The sequence below is a fragment of the Manacus vitellinus genome, unplaced genomic scaffold, assembly GCF_001715985.3.
Source record: "Manacus vitellinus isolate BGI_N305 unplaced genomic scaffold, ASM171598v3 scaffold_4_pilon, whole genome shotgun sequence".
Taxonomy (NCBI): Eukaryota; Metazoa; Chordata; class Aves; order Passeriformes; family Pipridae; genus Manacus; species Manacus vitellinus.
Window position 1 is genome coordinate 41311871 of NW_021940604.1, and position 18566 is coordinate 41330436.

At 36.7% G+C, this 18566-nt stretch overlaps 1 protein-coding gene across 1 annotated transcript in view; it reads left to right on the plus strand.

Moving 5' to 3' along the window:
- Positions 1-18566, plus strand: part of EYS (eyes shut homolog) — a 766416-nt gene that overhangs the window by 104515 nt on the left and 643335 nt on the right. The window contains 1 exon segment of the mRNA XM_018077885.2: positions 267-371. Coding sequence (XP_017933374.2) covers positions 267-371 — 105 coding nt within the window.

Genomic DNA, 18566 nt, shown 5'->3' on the forward strand with positions numbered 1-18566 from the left:
ACAGTAATTTTGCATAATGGAAAAAACTCCAGAAGTATGCATAACCTCAGTAAGAAAGCCATCTATTTTCCTGATTGTCACACTTCCAACTTTACCTGTCAAAATGGACTGTCTTGTAACCAATGAAGGAGAAAAATTCTTGACATACAGGATGTCTATCAGTAGTCCTGTGTACTCAGTAAGTGTACCTTGGCCAGTGGGGTCAGCACATAGACTATGACAACTCACAGCCTTTTTTCTTTTTTTTTTTTTATTCAAACTTTCAGGAGAAACGTGTTCTGTTCATGTGAATGAATGTCTAGACAGACCCTGTTGGAATGGAGGAACCTGTGAAGAGGACATAAGGGGCTTCAAATGCAATTGCCCATTTGGTAAGTATTTATACTTTTTATTCAATTGCTAGTTTGGAATAGTGTGGTTGTGTGACTTCCACATCTGCTACTCCAGTGCTATAAAGCCTTATACAGTGATAGCATTCTGCTTACATTTTGAAAGGCACAGAGCTAGTTATCCAGACTAAAAAAAATAAATTTTTCTCTTATTTTTAAAATTCATCATAATGAATTCTTTTAAATAATAAGCCACATAGATTAAAAAGTACTTGTAGTACACAAACAGCCTGCTAAAGAAATATGACAGAACTGGAGATTTTAATTATTTAGTGCCTATTTGTATAGACAATGATACCTTAAGCCCCTAATGATTTTTTATTTTTCTAATATTTGTAAAACTTGTAAATTTTATAGGTAGGTTTTAGAAGCAGAAACCCCTTTTTTACCCTGTTCCTTTCCCTTGTTTACACATTCCCTAACCCTCTTACCCCATTCTGTGCCTCCCATATCAAACCTACCCCTGAATTAAGTAGCAGTGTTTAGTCTTTTGTCAAGGCAAAGGCCCAGACTGTTTGGAGAACAGCATATCAGGGCCTAAACCACAGACTACGGTCAAAAATTAGGTGATCATGTACTCTTTGTGCTCTGATGAGGCTGAAGATGAGGAAGTAAGGGGTCCCAAAAAGACCCCAGACCCAATTCTCAGGGGGAGGGCCCCGGGCAGACCAGAGGAAGGGCCAAAGGGTGGACACATCTGGGATTGGATGGATAATGTTATAAAATGTAACCTCTCAGGCACGGCCGGTGCGCGCGTCGTATACCATCTTAGCCTTGGCAAATAAACCCTTTCTTATCTCACCCCTAATTAACTGCTCCGGAGATTTTTTTTAGCACCAAAATACACAGGCAACAACACCTTATAGCAACACGTTCTTTCAGAAAATGTAGGTTTTAGGCAGCAAAATGTAGAAATTGAGCAAACATACAAAATCTTGGTCTTTGAAATCCTATTCTGCTAGTCAAATTACTTATACCTAAAAGAACTGAACACTGCTTTAATGTTTGTATGACCTCATTCTGGTAGCCTGAGCATGTGTACTTCGTGGCATTTTAAGTATTCAAAGTATTGTATAAGGGTGGAAGATATGGTAGAGGATATAAGGGACATCTAAGATGGATCAGGCCAGGTGGCCAGTGAAATAAGAACAAAGTAAAAAGACCAATCAAAATTAAGGGAGAAAGATATATAACGTTGGAGATTTTTGCTTTGCTAATTATATATACTCTGTTTAATTTGGGATTTTGCATATCATTGTGTATTGACTAAGAAAATATAGAAGAGGCTGGGCTAAGAATTCCTGACCATAGAAATCCTTTGACTTTGATCATCAGCTTTTTCCATTTTTATTAAACATTGTGGCAAAAAAAGCCTGTGGTAGAGATATTGCAACTGCTAAGTTCATTCATAAATATAGATGAGAAAATACTGGTAAATCATGAAAAGGTTTTTGTTTTGACATGCATTTATAAGGTCACTGTTAATATGAAAAATAACATCAGAAAAATTAATTTTATACTGTACTGTGGTGTTTCAAAGATACTGATGGTGATCAGTAAAACCTAGAAATGTCAGAGTACTGAAATACAGGTCTCCAACCATCCTTCTCAACTGGAACAACTGATTTAAAGAGCACTTTAATATAGTTAATATCAAGAGATCCTTAAATTCTTTGAGGGTGGTATTCCACTGAGTTGGGAACTGAAGACAATACTGAGCGATATCTTCAAAGGTAAGGTGATGCTTTCAAGTTTGTTGCTTCATTGGGGCAAATGTAAGCATGTCAAGTTTCACTGAATAAGGGCTGTAAGAAAACATTAACAGAGACATTATCTCCTTTGTTCTTCAGAGATTCTTACGTGTTTAACTCTTGTTGCTAAAACTTTTACCCATAGCGGATTTTTAAACAGAAGCATTCTGCACCTTCTTTCACAGATGTGAGAGGAGATCTCTTTCATGCACTGCGTGTCAGTGATAGAAAAGAAAATTGTTGTGACATTGTCTTAGTAGATCGTTTGTGCCTCTTTCTTTAAAGAAAAGTCAGGCTGTAAACTTTTTCTTATCCAATTAATTTTTCTTATAATTCTCAGTGTGTGCATATCATCTGGAACAATGAAGTTTATGTAATGGACACATACAGTAGAAATTATGAGTTTCATTCTATTGACTCTAATAAAATGCTGTGAATAGCAGTGGTTCTTTTACATCATCAGTCAAATGATCAAAAAAATTCACAGTGAATCAGGAGTTATCTGTAGAAATGATCAGTTATTTTTGAAAAGAGTTAACACTTGCTGTATTACAATTTGCAGTTCCATTACTAATATAATAGCAAACTGAATTAAAGAGGGAGAAAATTGCATAGTGATGTGCATACCTAACAATGAGCTGAAAAGAGGAGAATTTTAATCTAAATGTGATATGGATTCCATTTGTGCCCTTGGGTAAATTAATTAATATCGCAGTTCATAGTCTCTGGGTGAAGGTGTAGATAAACAAATGTAACCATGTCACAAATACATTGTAATGATTAAGTAATGTCTGTAAATTGCCTGAAAACACAAGTTGCTACATTATAATGTTGGATAATTTTACTACTAGCTCAGTTCTAACAAAAGTATCACTTCAAAAGATAACACAGTTAACTTAAGTTGTTTCAGTTTTCAAACATGTAGAGCTCCTTCATCCTTGAGTAGTATGATTTCTCTTCCTGTTAAGAAATCAGAACTATATCTATTTAGCAAATCTAAATATATACATTTAATTGCATGTGCTAATTTTATGAAAATACACCTTGTGCTTTCTTAGTCACTTTCAAGTAGTTCAACGTCTTAACATGTGGTCAATTTTAATTCTTAAACTGTTATTTTTATATGACAAATCTTCTTTTCACAGCTTTAAAAATAATTCATTACATTCTCTACAGTAAAGCCAAGATATTTCTTAGAAATTATTTCAGTATTCCATCCTACTGTTGATAAGATATTGTCACTAAATAGGACGAAATGAGGTCATTTAATCATATAGATCATTAATTCCCATAAATGTATCCTGGCATCGCTGGAAACCTAACATAAAAATAGATAACTAGAGTAAATTCTTTCCTTTTAAGCAATTTGTTTTGATTTTTTTTTTTCTTTTTGCATGTTTGGTTTTGTTCTTTTTAATGTCCCTGTACTATACACTAATTTTGTTATTACACCATAAGAAGCCCATCCATCAAAAAGTATAAAAAGGTACATGGACTCTTCTGGGTCCACTCTTGTGGATTTTTGTGGCAGAGCACAATCATCTTTTGCATCTCAAGCTAAGAAAGAGTAATATACAAATGGATCAAATAGAATCAGACAATGTCTTTAGATATTGTGTGAAATAATTATGTTGCTCCTTTTTTTTCTGTGTAGAAGACACGAGTCTTTCAGGTGAACATTGTAACTATCTTTTGAAAGTGTTTAACAGGAAAGTAATTTTGTAATAATATAGCTTATTGACATATTCTGATGACCTTATACAGGAGACTTTACAAGCATTACTTTTGCACTTAAGCATTTTAGATAATAGTATTTCCATTTACCTGATGAACAGTGTTGGTTGATTATGGTGTATGATTATCAACAGTGAATTTTTTAAGGGATTTTTTTTAAAATAATGTTAAGACTGCGTCCTTTTATAGATCTTTCTTTTCTGGGACATAGAACATACTACCTCAACACCACTTGTTTATCTATATACCTTTATCTGTATATATATATGTGTATATATATTAATGTATACATATCTGAAAGGTGTATATTTCTATACCTATACCTTCCTAAAAGAGTAGCTTCTGGAAAAGTGATCTCCACTTCCCACTCAATATATGGACCATTGTGGACAGACTCAACATTGACACTACATGACCACCATCTCCAGACACAGAACTTTCTAGTCAGGTTATTAATTGATAAAATTAACATAAGGAATTTTTAATAAGATTCTTAAAATATGGGGAAAGCACCATAAGCCCTATAAACAGGGTGTAAAAGTCCACCAAACCTTCTGCTCAGAACTGTGATAGAGACAAATGCTGCACCTATAGCAGCTATGCCTGGAAGACGGCACTAGAAAAGCAAGGAATTCCAAAGAGTCTGAAATCTGTGTTCCAACACAGCAAGAAGTCTTTCAGTGTTAAATAATACCATCTGGTAAGATGTTTTTCATCAATTTGATCAAAAGAAACTGCAGCCTCTTTACTTGGAGCAGAGAAAACCTCCAGTCAGAATGAAAAATACTAAGGAAAACATGATAGGCACAGTTTTTTGCCATCACTCACCATCCCCATGTCATATTTTTCATTAGAAACATAGGGACTGATCAGTATTGATTAATTTGTATTCTGAATTCAGTCTAATAAATGGGCAACATAAATCCATCTTCATCAATGGAACCAATGGCAGAGAAAATTTCAGTGGTGATACAGCTAGTATATGATATTAGATTTAATATGTGATATTGGAGCTAACATGGTTTTGGCTCAATACAGAGTGAATGTAATTCTTCACAGAGTCTATCAAGAAAACTGAAGGGCAGATAACTGATGAGGAAGGCCTGGAGGACATTATTTGAACCTTTGTTGTGCTCCAAGATTTGTTAAGATTAATGTGTCCACAAAACATTTTACCTATCAGTGAATCAGCATTTTTAGTAGAGAAAAAAGTATCCATGGAGAGTGTTAGATCTGCTCTTGTTTCAAGAAATAACATGTACATTTTCAAAACCCATGGATTCATTGCCTATATATTTTACTGACTTGCAGTTTCTTTGTACATTCTTCTTCTTTTATGTGGCTCAGTCTTCAGATCATTTTTATTAGTCCCTCGTGTTTATTTTTTTCATTTTGGCTATTTATATTGCTCATTGAAACATTATTAATTTCTTCTTTTTTTTTTCCTTCAAAGTTTGTTTTATAATGCTTGCTTCAGGTTATTTTCTGAAGAAATGCCACTTGTTGCCCTTTCCATTCTTCTCCCTTTGGTATTTCACTTTTTTTTTCTCTAAGATAACTAATATTTAGAAACGCTTATTTGTTGCAGGTATGTTTATATAGACTAATTAAATTTATGTTTCTTGCAGGCAGGCTCGTTAGCAAGAATTTTTCTTTACTTTGTCACTGAGTACTTGTGTTCCTTTTATGATTAACCTGGTATTTATTTATTTGTTTTAATTTTCAACTTTGTTTTTAATTACTTTGATAGATGAACTCTTTTAACTGATCTTTTCAGATCTCCTGGTTTATTAATGTAGAATTAAGCATTTCAAATTTGGAGAGACTGTTTTTACAGGTTTTCTTTTTCATTTAGTTCACTCTCAGTAAAACATTGTGTGGAGTGCCATGGTAGCCTTTTATTGAGGGAGTGACTCACTGTTTTACTCACCTTTTTCTTTTAGTCTTTCAGATAGATGAGAGTAGGAGTAAAATGGAAGATTTCATTTTTGTATGTTTCAGTGTAGATGAATATGCCATTAGACTTTGCTTTACATCTGAAAAGTTCTAAACATAGCACCTTGTTTTGAGAAAAATAAAATCATGAGTGACTTCAGAAAGATTAATTTTTTAAAATAACTTAAAAGATAAGCAGCAGCTGAATAAAATTGTAGCAACAAAAAGATATCTAACCCAGCTGTTTCCATGACAACCTCCCTTTTTGGATTTAAAAAACCCATTTCTGCATTACTCCTGAGCTACTCATCACTTTCATTGTATGTTATTTCAATTGATATATATTTCTATTTCATCCATATAAAAAGGTCAGATGAAACACGACAGAAAGTATTTTTCTATTTGTATTATAGTAGAGTCCATGATGCCTGATTTATATTAGAAACAATTATGTAACATTCATTATGTACATGTTTTCATTTTGTGGTAGCATCAGCATTAATATGAGAGAGTTCAATAGGTTTTGTTTGTTTTTTTGTTTTAAGGGCAATTATCACTGTTGTAAAGAAAATTGGAAATGGTTTGATATATTAAGGATTGCTTTCCCTATTTTGTAGTTGTAGAGACAAAATTGATACATGTGAGATGAACATTTTGCTGGAAAGAGGTACCAGTCTAACGTACCAGAGCATTAACTGAGAGAGCTTACATTCAGAAAATGAAGTTTTAGACAGCTGAAGATAGATGAGATGAATCCCAGCTGAAGTGATTTTCTCTGTGACTAGAAACATTGCAGTAAAAGTAGACAGAGGTCTCAGTGTTATTCTGATGCTATTTGTCCATCTTTACAACTGAATTTTGGAGATTTTTTTTTAATTCATATAGTTTTCTGATATTCACATTATACCTTTAAGGTTCCAAAAAGGCTTCATCTACTTTAATAAAGCACAATGATTTGTTTTAATCCATTGTCTGGATCTGAAAAGGACAAGCAGAATATGTGCATATATAACTAAATGTGAATCATCAGAGAAATAACATGAAGGATGTTATGTGTGGCAGGATGATAAGGGCAGAATTGCAGTCTGTATAAATAGTGAAAATAAGCTTTAATATGGCACCATTAAAAAGTTCAATAAAATGAAACCTCACAAAAGCTACCACACAATTTTATGAAGTTCAACATAATTTGCAGTCCTTTTTAAAAAATAACTCAGGACCAAAAAAGTGAAGATACTGCCTGAATTGTGGAAGTACAGTGACAGTGTTTGAGGAAAACTGCACACTACCTGCATATGTTATGCCTCTCACAATTGAAAATAAAAATTTAAACTAATTAATAGCATGGTTTTGCTGCAGCCAAATTATAGTCTAGGCTGCCCACATTATTTGTCAGTTGTTGCATCCAACCTCAATAGGCAGCCCTCAAGTCAGATATTCAGTCCAAACAAAACCAGAAAGTCCTGAGACCAGATTCACACAGTTCACTTTAATGACAATAAATCAATGCTGATGAAATTAGCGATACTATAAAGGCCATCAGTGATCAATTTGGCACATCTGTTTCTTAAGAAAATAGCCCCTGTGCATGTCACTGGGGTTTACTAGAGCATACAAAAGCTAAGGGCATCTTTACTTATGATCCTAGTTACGGTCAAATTTAATGATGATCTACGTGATTAAACTGGGATCCCTTCACAAGGTTAATTGATTCTTCAACAAAATATTTTAATTTTTTGTAATTTTAGAATGCTATATCAACTACTCTTCTTTTTGTCGTTTCTTAAATAGCCTGTACACCTTAGACAACGTGTTCATCTCTGCACTGTGTACCTGGGTATGTTTTTCTTTGGTGAAGATATTTTTAAAAACATAGTATCTTCACAGAATCATTGGATTGGAAGGAGTACTTCCAGCACTCCTGCAGAGACACTTTCCACTGGACAAGGTTTTTCTATCCAACCTGGCCTTGAACACTTCCAGGGATGGAGTATTCACAACTTCTCTGGACAACCCGTTCAAGTACCTCACCCCCCCTTATAGTAAAGAATTTCTTCTTAATATCTAAACTAAACCTACCCTCTTTCAGTTTGAATCCATTTCCCCTTGTCCTATCACTGTATGTACTTGTAAGAAGTCCTTCTCCAGCTTTCTTGTAGACACCCTTCAGGTACCAAAAGGCTGCTCTAATGTCTCCTCAAAGCCTCCTCTTTTCCAGGCTGAACAGCCCCCATGCACTGGTCCTGTCTTCATAGGAAAGGTGCTCCAGCCCTCTGTCCAACTCAGTGGCCCTCCTCTGGACTTCTTCCAACAGGCCCATGTCCTTCTTATGTTGAGGGCCTCAGGCCTCAATACTCCAGATGGGGTCTCATGAAAGCAGAGTGGAGTGAGAGAATCACCTTCCTTGACCTGTTGGCCACATTTCTGATGATGCAGTCCATGTAACAGTTGGCTTTTTGGGGTGTAAGTACTCATTACTGGGTCATGTTGAGCTTCTTGTCAACCAACACCCCCTGTAAGGCTTCTTACAAATCATTCTCCACCCAGCTTGTATTTGTGCTTGGGACTGCCCTGACCCAGGGGAAGGATCTCACATTTGGCATTTTGAACTTCATGAGGTTCACACAGACCTACCTCTCAAACTTGTCAAGGTCCCCCTGGATGGCATGCCTTCCCTGCAGTGTGTCAACTGCACCACACGGATTGATGCTGCCAGCAAAGTTGCTGAGGGTGCATGCAATCCCATTGTCCTACTGCCAACAAAGGTGTTAAACAATGCTGGTCCCAATACCGACCCCTGAGAAATGCCATTCGTCACTGGTCTCAACTTGGACATTGAGCCATTGACTGCATCTTACTGACATTTTTCTTGAATAAGTTCAATATAAACATCCTTGGGCCCATGTACAGTTTCAGTTTGGGCATTGTGGATTTTTTAATACCTAGACATCCAAGTTACATATCAATGATAAAACCATATTTGTACAAACATAAAACTCATTTTTAAGTATATGCATAACCTCATATATATTTATGATTGTTCATGTTAATAATCAAAATTGCTTATGAAAATTTATTTGATTTAACAAACAAAGCCATAAGTTGATGAAAAAGGATCTGTATGTACTTTATCAAGGAAACATTTAAATAGAAAGTACACCAACTTTTATCTTTTCTACAGGTGATGAGTCTTTATCATCAAAAATTTTCATGTTTCTTTCAGTAAATTCCACATAAACTTATTTACTTACCCTACACATAGTTTTTTTCTGTCTTCCTTAGTATTGTATTTTTTTAATGAAAAATATATTTTATTTTCCTGAATGTGGATGATGAAAGCTACTGTACTTCATGGGAATATGTCTGTATCATTTCTATGCCTTCTTTTATTACTTTGCTTATACTCCTCTATGACAATGCAGCTCTGCCATGTTTTTTATTTCTTTACTGTTTATGAATTGAAATTGGTAACAGGGCTGGAAAAGATACTTATCCTTGCAGATAAAAGATATCCTTGCAGACCAACTTTGAGTGACAAATCTATCATTGACAGGCACATGATTTTCATCATTTACACAATGAAAAATTAATCCATTGCAGTTAGCAGTGCAAGAACTGTTTGAACTTATAGTCTGCCATCATAACTAGGCACGGTTATTCTCTCCAGTCTACTTTGCAAAAACTGCAGTTAGACAGGAAATTGGCTATCTGGTTATTCTTTCTACTTACCAGGCAGGAATCCAGAGCATAACCCATCTGCAAGTAGTCCCTGAGAGGATTCACCAGCTTTCTTCCCTAAGCTTGTAACTCAGACTATGCCAGCTGTGTCAGCCGGACTTTCAGAAAATAAAAAGCATGCTTTGACAGCTGGATGGGGAGCCTGTACATCAGCCAGGAGAGAAACAGAACATAGTACAGATTGCACATAATTCCAGGAGAATTATTCAGCTTTGCTAACTGGGACTTAGTTAAAATCTGCTATTCTTTGAACTTCTTGGACAAATTCAAGTGGTTTTTTTTCAAGCAAGTTCATTTAAGTTCCTTGTCATTGAATTAACTTCCTTGTAATCTGAAACAAAGCTTTACATTTTTTTTTTTTAAATCTATATTGGTTTTGGCTGGGATAGAGTTACTGTTCATCATAACGCCTCATATGGTGCACTGCTTTGGATTTGTGACCAAATCAGTGTTGATATCATACCAGTGTTTCTTGCTAAGTGGTGCTTGCACAGCAACAAGGCCTTTCCATTTCTCACACTACCCTGGTGGCAGGTAGGCTGGGGCTGCACAGGGAGTTGGGAGAGGCCACAGCCTCCCCTGAGACAGCTGAGCCCAACTGACCAAAGGGACAGCCCATACTATTTGGTGTCATGCTTAGCATACAAAACTGAGGGAAGAAGGAAGTAGGTAACATTTGTCTTCTCAAGTCACTGTTAGGCATGATGGAGCTCTGCATCCCTGGAGATGGCCAAATATCTGACTTGTGATAAGAACCAGTGAATTAATTTCTTAGTTTTCTTTACTTGCATGCAGTTTTCCTTTCCCCATTAAACTCTCTTTTTCTAAACCCACGAGTATTTCTCACTTTTGCTCTTTCATTTCTCTCTCTTATACCATGGTGGAGTAGTGAGTGAGCAGCTGTGTTGGGTTCAGCTGCCCAATGGCATTAACAAATCACATTACCATATATTTTCCTCCTTGTTTTTGCTCCTTAAAATGAGATGCAATTATATATTAAGATTACCTAAAGCATTATATTATCATTTTAGTAAAACAGATTTGTTACATATTCCTGTATGCTTTGAGATAAATTTAGCTCTGCTGATTCTGAACTGCAATAGCATTCTAGTAGCACTGTTAGTTCCAGTAGCACAACAAATAGTTAATCCTACCAGTTATTTCCATTCTTCAAGTATATGTAGGAAGTTATCAGCGAAGAATACTTTTTTCCACCCACCTATGTCTTTCTAGTTATTTTTTTTTATTCAAATATTCAGTCTTTCAACCATTGCTGTAATAAAAGAATTCTAAGTTCTCTTCAGAGTGAAAGCGGATTAGCTTTATCCACTTCTGTGGTAAAGGTATATAGCTATAGCTATGAACTGAACACTGGGAGTTTAGCATCACTAGCTACAGTTACATTTTTTGAAACTTTTTACCCCCTTATTCTAATTTAACTGAGAAACCTGAACGCAGCATCCTAAACTTTTTTTGCATTGTTTAAATGCTGTACTGGAATCAGAATGGTTTGAGTTGGAAGGGATCTTAAAGATCGTCCAATTCCCACCCCCCTGCCATAGGCAGGGACGACTTCCACTCGACTAGGTTGCTCAAGGCCCCATCCATTCTACACTTCCAGGGGTGGGGGGCATCCACAATCTCTCTGGGCTACCTGTTCCAGTGCCTCACTATCTCACCATAAAGAATTGCTTCCTAACATCTGCTCTAAACCTGACTCTTTCAGTTTAAAACCATCTCCCCTTGTCCTTTCACTATCTGCCCTTATATAAAAAGTCCCTCTCTCTCCTTTTTATAAGCCCGCTTTAGGTACTAGAAGGCTGCAATGAGGTCTCCCTAAAGCCTTCTCTTCTCCAGGCTGAACAACCCCAGCTCTCTCAGCCTGTCTTCATAGGAAAGGTGTTCCATCCCTCTAGTTATTTTGGTGGCCCTCCTCCGGACCCACTCCAGCACGTCCAAGTCTTTCTTGTATTGAGGACCCCAGAATTGGACACAGTACTGCAGGTGGGGTGTCATGAGGGCACAATAGAGGGGCAGAATCACCTCCCTTGACCTACTGGCCACTTCTGTTTTGATTCAGCTTTTGGGTATTTAGGTGTGGTTTTTTTTTTGCTTTTTTTACAGTTGGCTTTCTATACTGTGAGTGCACACTGTGGCTCATGTACAATTTTCATCCACAAGAATCCACAGGTCCCTCTCCACAAGTCTTCTCTCAGTGAGTTCTTCTCCCAGTCTGCACTCATATCTGGGGTTGCCTCTAACTAGGTGGGTCACCCTGTACTTGGACTTGTTGAACTTCATAAGGTTTTGTGGGCCACTTGAGCAGCGAACCCGGCCACTTCGGCAAAAATTACAAAAGAAAAAAAGGCAGCATCTGGAACTTTACAGGGCTATTTCTGGCAAGGTCTCTCAGTGTAGTCCAGGCAGTAGCAGCACCAGCGCAACTGTTACCTGTGGAATTCTCCACTATGATAGGAAAGGAGAGTTAATGGCAAAGCTTTTCAATCATTAGAAGCATCAGAACTCAAACTGTGATGAAATAAATAGAACTAGCACTTTTAGACTTGTGACTTTTTTGAATTTTAAATTAGTGAATTTAATGGGCTTTTACACGCAAAAAGCTTCACTATATAAAAGTTTACTTCACAAAGAACATTGTCACATAAAGTTTATTTGATAAAGGATAAATATAATAAACTTTAAATGCTTAAGATACTATTTCTTAGTCTCTATTTTCTAATTTTAATTATCTGATTAATTGATAACTAGGACAGAACTTTTTAACAAGTTAAAAAAAGTAGATTTTTGTATGCATTCCTGCATATGAAGTATTATCTGGCTTTAGAAGGAGAAATTAATAGTCAAGACTTTCAAGAAATAATGAAACTTAATATTTCATAACAAGCTTTATTAGAATTTAGAGAAAAAAATAGAATAATCTTACATTTCAGGAAGATTTATACCTATTGCAAAAGATAGCTATCATGACTTAAGTTGAATACACTAGTTTTCTTGTTGCCTTTCATAAAGGCAAATGGTTTTGAGAACATCTGAAGGAATATCAGCAAATAGTGCAAATCTCTATAATGTTGCTGTCATTTATGAAAGTGTATTGATTAGATAAAATTGCACTTACTAGCTGTGCATGTGATTAATTAATTATTTATCCTACTTAATGAAATCTACAGAAATAATTAGTCACACTAAATGTCTTCTAATTATTCATTTTCTACAAAAGAATTAATGTGTTTCAAATCATCAAAAGAACAGTCATTACCAACCAAACTTGATTACTCAGTGAAATGCACGTGAGATGCCTCCATAAGAACAATCTTAAAAGCAGTGGAAGGAATAAGACTGAGTTAATCAGGTTGTGTGAGGAAGTATCTGTTGTCAGGTTGAAACTGGTATTTAGAAGTTTTATTCTTTACATCTAAAATACTATATGGTTTAACTGATTTCAAATTAATACGACAAATGTCAGAAAGGCTTTTCACTACTGTACTCTGAGACACCTGAAACCTATTTAAAAGTCTGCTTTTCTCAAAGTATTGCTCCAAAAGAATAGTCCATGGAAAACAATGAAGATTATCATTATTCTGCAATACCTGCTTCTCTTCTCCTTCCTGCTCCTCCCCTCCCAAAAATGCCACAATTCCTAGTAATATTAAAGGGAGATTTCTTACTGACTACCAAGTAACACAGTAGTGCTCTTAAGTGTTGGGAATTTTTTTTTTGTATTGTAAGTAACAGGTTTTATTGCAGTATTTCTACGCGAAAAAATACAATAACAGTGTTCAACAACTGCATGCAGCTACAGAAGTGGGATCTTATTAGAGAGGTCTCAGAGAAACAAGGTAAAATCTTTACTCTGATGAAACAATATGGACTTTTCTGATTATTTACAGTGAATCATGCATTTTTCAAGGTGAATATGGCTTTGAAAAAGAGCATACTTTATGAACTTCTAGCTTTGCAATCACTGGAAAAACTTCAGAATGCTTAAATGTTGCCTTGGCTGTCAAACTGCATTCAGTTCATCCATAATTTTCTGGGAGGAAAAAGAAATCTTAATAGAAAAAATTGTTTTGGAAGAAAAATGCTTTTTTAGCCAAAACTAAAACAAACAAACAAACAAGTGGTGTTGCCATGGTGCTTCATGTTCTTTCCTTCATAACCTATAATCTCTGATTGTATTTCTATGATAAATTGTAGTCTTCATGTTTTGGGACATACATTTTGTGTCTTCTGAGTCTCATAGCTTCATCTTGGAATCTGAAGTCAACTTGTCTCAGCAATTTAGGCTGTTTTGCAATAATGATTGAATGTTAAAATTTAAATGATGACAAATCGATGACACACGTAAGTGGTAACCATGTATTTTCAAAAGATGAGTGAGCAACTGGCTGGACAAACAGTACAGAACAACAACTGGGAAAAAACATGAGAAGAAATATCATGTTCTGACAATCTCTGCCAAAAATTCAGGTGCACAGAGTTCTGAAACTACAGATAATAGCAATTTGTCAAATGCATTGTCTTTATAGCCACTTACAGATGTGACAGCTAGGTGAGAGTTTTTATGTCAATCAGTCTAACACATCTAATTGGATTTCTTTTCCTGAAGTCCTTTTCCCCTTTCTCTGCCAGTAATCTCCTCATTAATTTAAAAGTTTAATTTTTTTTTCAAGCAGGAAATTAATGCCATTTAAAAACATCCAAAAATCTTTTTAGAATGTCTCTAGACACATGCAATATTTTGTGTTCCTTAACTAGCTCTATACATCACTCAAGTTTCTACCATTCTATTTTCTTCATAATTATTTTTAAAACTTTTATTCTTTATTTTTTTAATGCAAAGTAATAATAAAAATTGAGTGCAAAATATTTTTTACAAAAAATATAAGACTATGAGCCAGATAATGTTATAGTACTAGTGTTGCTCTGCATTCAGGGGAATGTAGCAGGCTCAGAGGGTGAGTACCACAACTAGATACAGGTCAAAGGCTTCTGTGTATTAACAGGAAAGATAAGTCTCCTTATAACATTTGAAATCAGTTAAATCCTATATATTTTGCAGCTTGCAGACAGAATTGTTTCTATTACTGTGGTCTTGTTGCCCTAGAACACCCTTTCTGATTTCCTCCGAACAATCTGTCTTGCCATCCAGTTTTACTGGTAAATATACTGGAGGTTGGTTCTTTTGGCAGAAGAGTCTGAATATAAAAGCTTTGTTGCCGTTCAAGTGATTATTCCTTATATCTATATCAATATACATCAATTACATATAGTTTCTTTTAATAAACATATCTAATAAACAAAACAAACATATTTATAATGAGTTGCAATATAGGTGCATGGTCTATGCAAAATTAAAATACCTGAAAATAAAAATACAATGAGGTAAACAACGAAACTCTCCCAAAGTGTTTCAATTTTTAGTTGTATATATTGGTGCTTAACCTTATTAAGACCAGTTTGAAATAAATTTATTTCCAATATGAATCAAGCTGTGAACTAGCCATGATGAAAAAGCTAAAATAACCTAGTGATCCAATATTTCCTTACAATTGGATGCTACTTACATTTTTGAAAGGACAGTTCATGTATTCTACATGCTAAGGACATTAATCAAAATGGATTTTATCCTATTAGTGAATTTTGTTCTCTTAGCTGAATTTCAATGATCACTTCATCACTGTGTTTAATTGCCAACACGTTTAGTCCATTGTTCATAAATGTTATTAAGATATTAATATTCACAGAATTCCACTGCTATTTGAAAATATGGAAAGTAACTTCAAGAGCTGGTTGCCTGCCACATAGATAGAGGGCTGTAGGATCAATACTCTCACCTTTAATTATTAAAATTTTTAAAATTAAAGATCTGAGGATATATGCATCAGAACAAAGAGCTGAATTGCCAAGGAAGATGCAGGCTTGGATGTGCAGTGATATACGAGTAAATACCATGTAAAATACCATGCGTGACGTTGCTTTATGACCCACTTTTTAACTAAGTGAATCCTCTCTTTGCCCTTTTAATTGATTTTTTTTAAGTTTATAGTAACTTTTGCCACTTAATTCAGACCAAATTGTGATCACAGTGTTCAGCCATATTTGGAAAGTAAAGTTCAAGCCTTGATTTCTGCTTCAAAAATTGAGGGTTAATATCACAGTGCAAGAAACTTCTCTAACGCCCCAATAATTCTCAGAAGTATGAAAGAAATTGAGGTACAGGATAAGTCTAAATTATTTCCCAACTACAGTGAAAGTGGAGAACTGCAATTTTGAGTTATAAAAAAAATAAAAAGTCATAGGGTCTGTATGATTATATGTTTATGATTATATGTGTTTTGAAAGAATCAATGAGGCCAATTCCAACACTTTAATTGTATTTGTTGTCCACACAGACTGAGAACCACAGCCTTTCACCCTGCTGGAAGCATCACTGTTGTTTGTAGACAGACTGACTACTGAGCAGTATGGTTTTGTGTTCTTATGTGGCAGATTCCTTGGCAAAAGCCAACACAGATTTAACAAAGGTAAATTGGGTTTAAACAACCTGAATGCTTTCAATGACAGTTTGCTCACTGAATGAGGGGAGAGATGTGAATGTTATCTACCTTGAATTTAGTAAATCATTTAGCACAGTCTCCTACAACATCTCCTTTGACAATATGGTTAAGAAATAGACCACACAGATGGATCACAGTCAGGGGAAAGTGGCCTATACTGTTGAGCTCAGAGGAGGGTGGATAAAGTCAAACAGGCACCCACTCATGAGTGAGTTTGTTCAATACCTTTCTAGATTATATGAAGGATGGGACTGAATGTATCATCACCAAGTTTGTGGATGACACTAAACTGTGTGGAGAAGTGATTAAGTTAGAAAGAAGAGCACCCATACAGAGAGACTTCAACAGGTTAGAAAAACTGGGTCAGCAAGAATCACGAAAGTTCAACAAGGCTAAATATAAAGTCCTGTAACTGGAATAACCCCAAAGAGCAACACAACTTGGGTCTTTCCCCCTACAAGCAGGTGGGGATATATCTCTGTTAGGAAGACCCTGGGATCAGAGTGTATAGCAAGACGAACTTGAGCCAGCGGTATGTGGCTCAGCAGCCAGAAAGGTACATCCTGAACTGGAAACCACATACCGGGCTGCAACATCTAGCATATGGTGAACAGATCAAGGAGGTGGTTACTCAGCTCTCCTTGGCATTTTTTAGCAACATCTGGAATACTGTGTCCAATTATGTTCCTCCCAGTAGAAGAGAGACAGGAGAGTTGAAGGGTCTCTGTCCCACAGCAGGCTCCCAGATGATCAGAGGGTTGGAGAACTGAATGTTTGAAGAAACATTGAAGGAATTGGGTCCATTCAGCTAAGAGAAGAGATAGGTCAAGAGGGATCTAGTCACAGTTTTCCAACACCTAAAAGATAGTTAAAGAGGATATCAAGGTACTCTCTTCACAAGGATGCCCAGTGACAGAAAAGGCAATGGGTATAAGTAGCTTCAGAGCAAACTCTATCAGGATTCAAGAAAATAAATCTGCACCATGAGAACAATTCAACATTGGAATAAATTGTCCAAACAAGTGGTGAAATGCCCCTTGCTGGACATATCCAAGGCTTGATTTATTAGAGCCAAGTAAATCCTCTCTTGGGATAACCCAATTTAAGGCTCTGCTCTCAAGTGAAAGTGGGACCAGGTGATCCCCAGAGGTTTTTTCTGATCTAGACTATTCTATAGTTCGATACCACTAGTTGTATCTGGACATGTAAGTTTTTTACATATAGGTTGTGACCTGCCTATCAAGGTTAGTCACAAGGTTAATCTAATAGCACTATTATCTTGCATACTTATGCCTATGAATTTTGTAATTCAGTCAATGTCTTGGTTGAAGGACAAATATTGGGGCAGGAACCCCAACAGAATGAATTCCCTCCCCTTTTATTCCCCACTAATATAGAGGTCAAAATGGGAAGAAGTCCAAGTGAAAGAATAAGTTTACTTACAAGGAAATAGCAGCACCACAAAGACAAGGGAATCAGCTTACACACAAACAAGAGGAATTCACTGTGTCCCATAGTCCCCTGTGAACAAAGGGGGAAAATTGGCACAGGGTCCTCTTTGCCAATCACTCCCCTCTGCCCAACTAAACAAAAGAAACAATGGGAAACTGGTAAAAGCAAAAACCTAGGAAAACTGTGTTGCTCACAAGGAGTTATACTGCCCAATCTAGATCACCCAGTCAGGTTCAGGTCTTAACTGCAGCAGTGGTGCTAGTTCAGGGTCCCTTTGTTCCGTGCCATGTGCTGTCCCTGGCACTGGTGTCGCCTCGCGTGGCTTGGCTGAGCTGTGGAGCGGCAGCAGGGGCTGTCCCAGCAGGGGCTGTCCCAGCAGGGGCTGTCCCAGCAGGGGCTGTCCCAGCCGGGGCGAGCGGCGGGAGCAGCGGGAGCAGCGGCATGAGCTGGTCTGGGCAAATGGCTGGGGCTCCTTGCCCAGGCTGCCGCGGTCCCGCCCGGCGGCAGGGATCCCTTTCGCTTTCCTCCTCTCCCCGCCTGCGGCGAGGGCAAGCAGCAGCAGACGGACCCCGGACTGCTTCGATCCCGGCACGGTTCGGGGTCCGCCGGCTCGGGAGCGGAACGGCAACACAGAACTGTGCAGGCACACCACCACCCATGGTCCTGGGAAGAAGAAGAGGGCGAGTTCCGCTTTTCCCTGCGCTCTTCCTTGATTTTCTCATCCCCACTCCGGTGGGGGTGGGTGGGGGCGTCGGGGAAGTTTGTCGTTAAAGAGACAATCCCTTCAAAAACAATGCTGGAAAAAGGGAATAAAATACAACAACCCTTCCCCCCTTAGGTATGACAGTTAATCATTATAAATGATCTAAAAATTATAATTCCAAGGGTTTATCACACTATATTGTATTTAAAGTCTAATAGAATAAACCTAAGCTGAAAGCATAAGATTTCATATCTCATAAGATAATGAAACCCTCAACCCAGCTCTT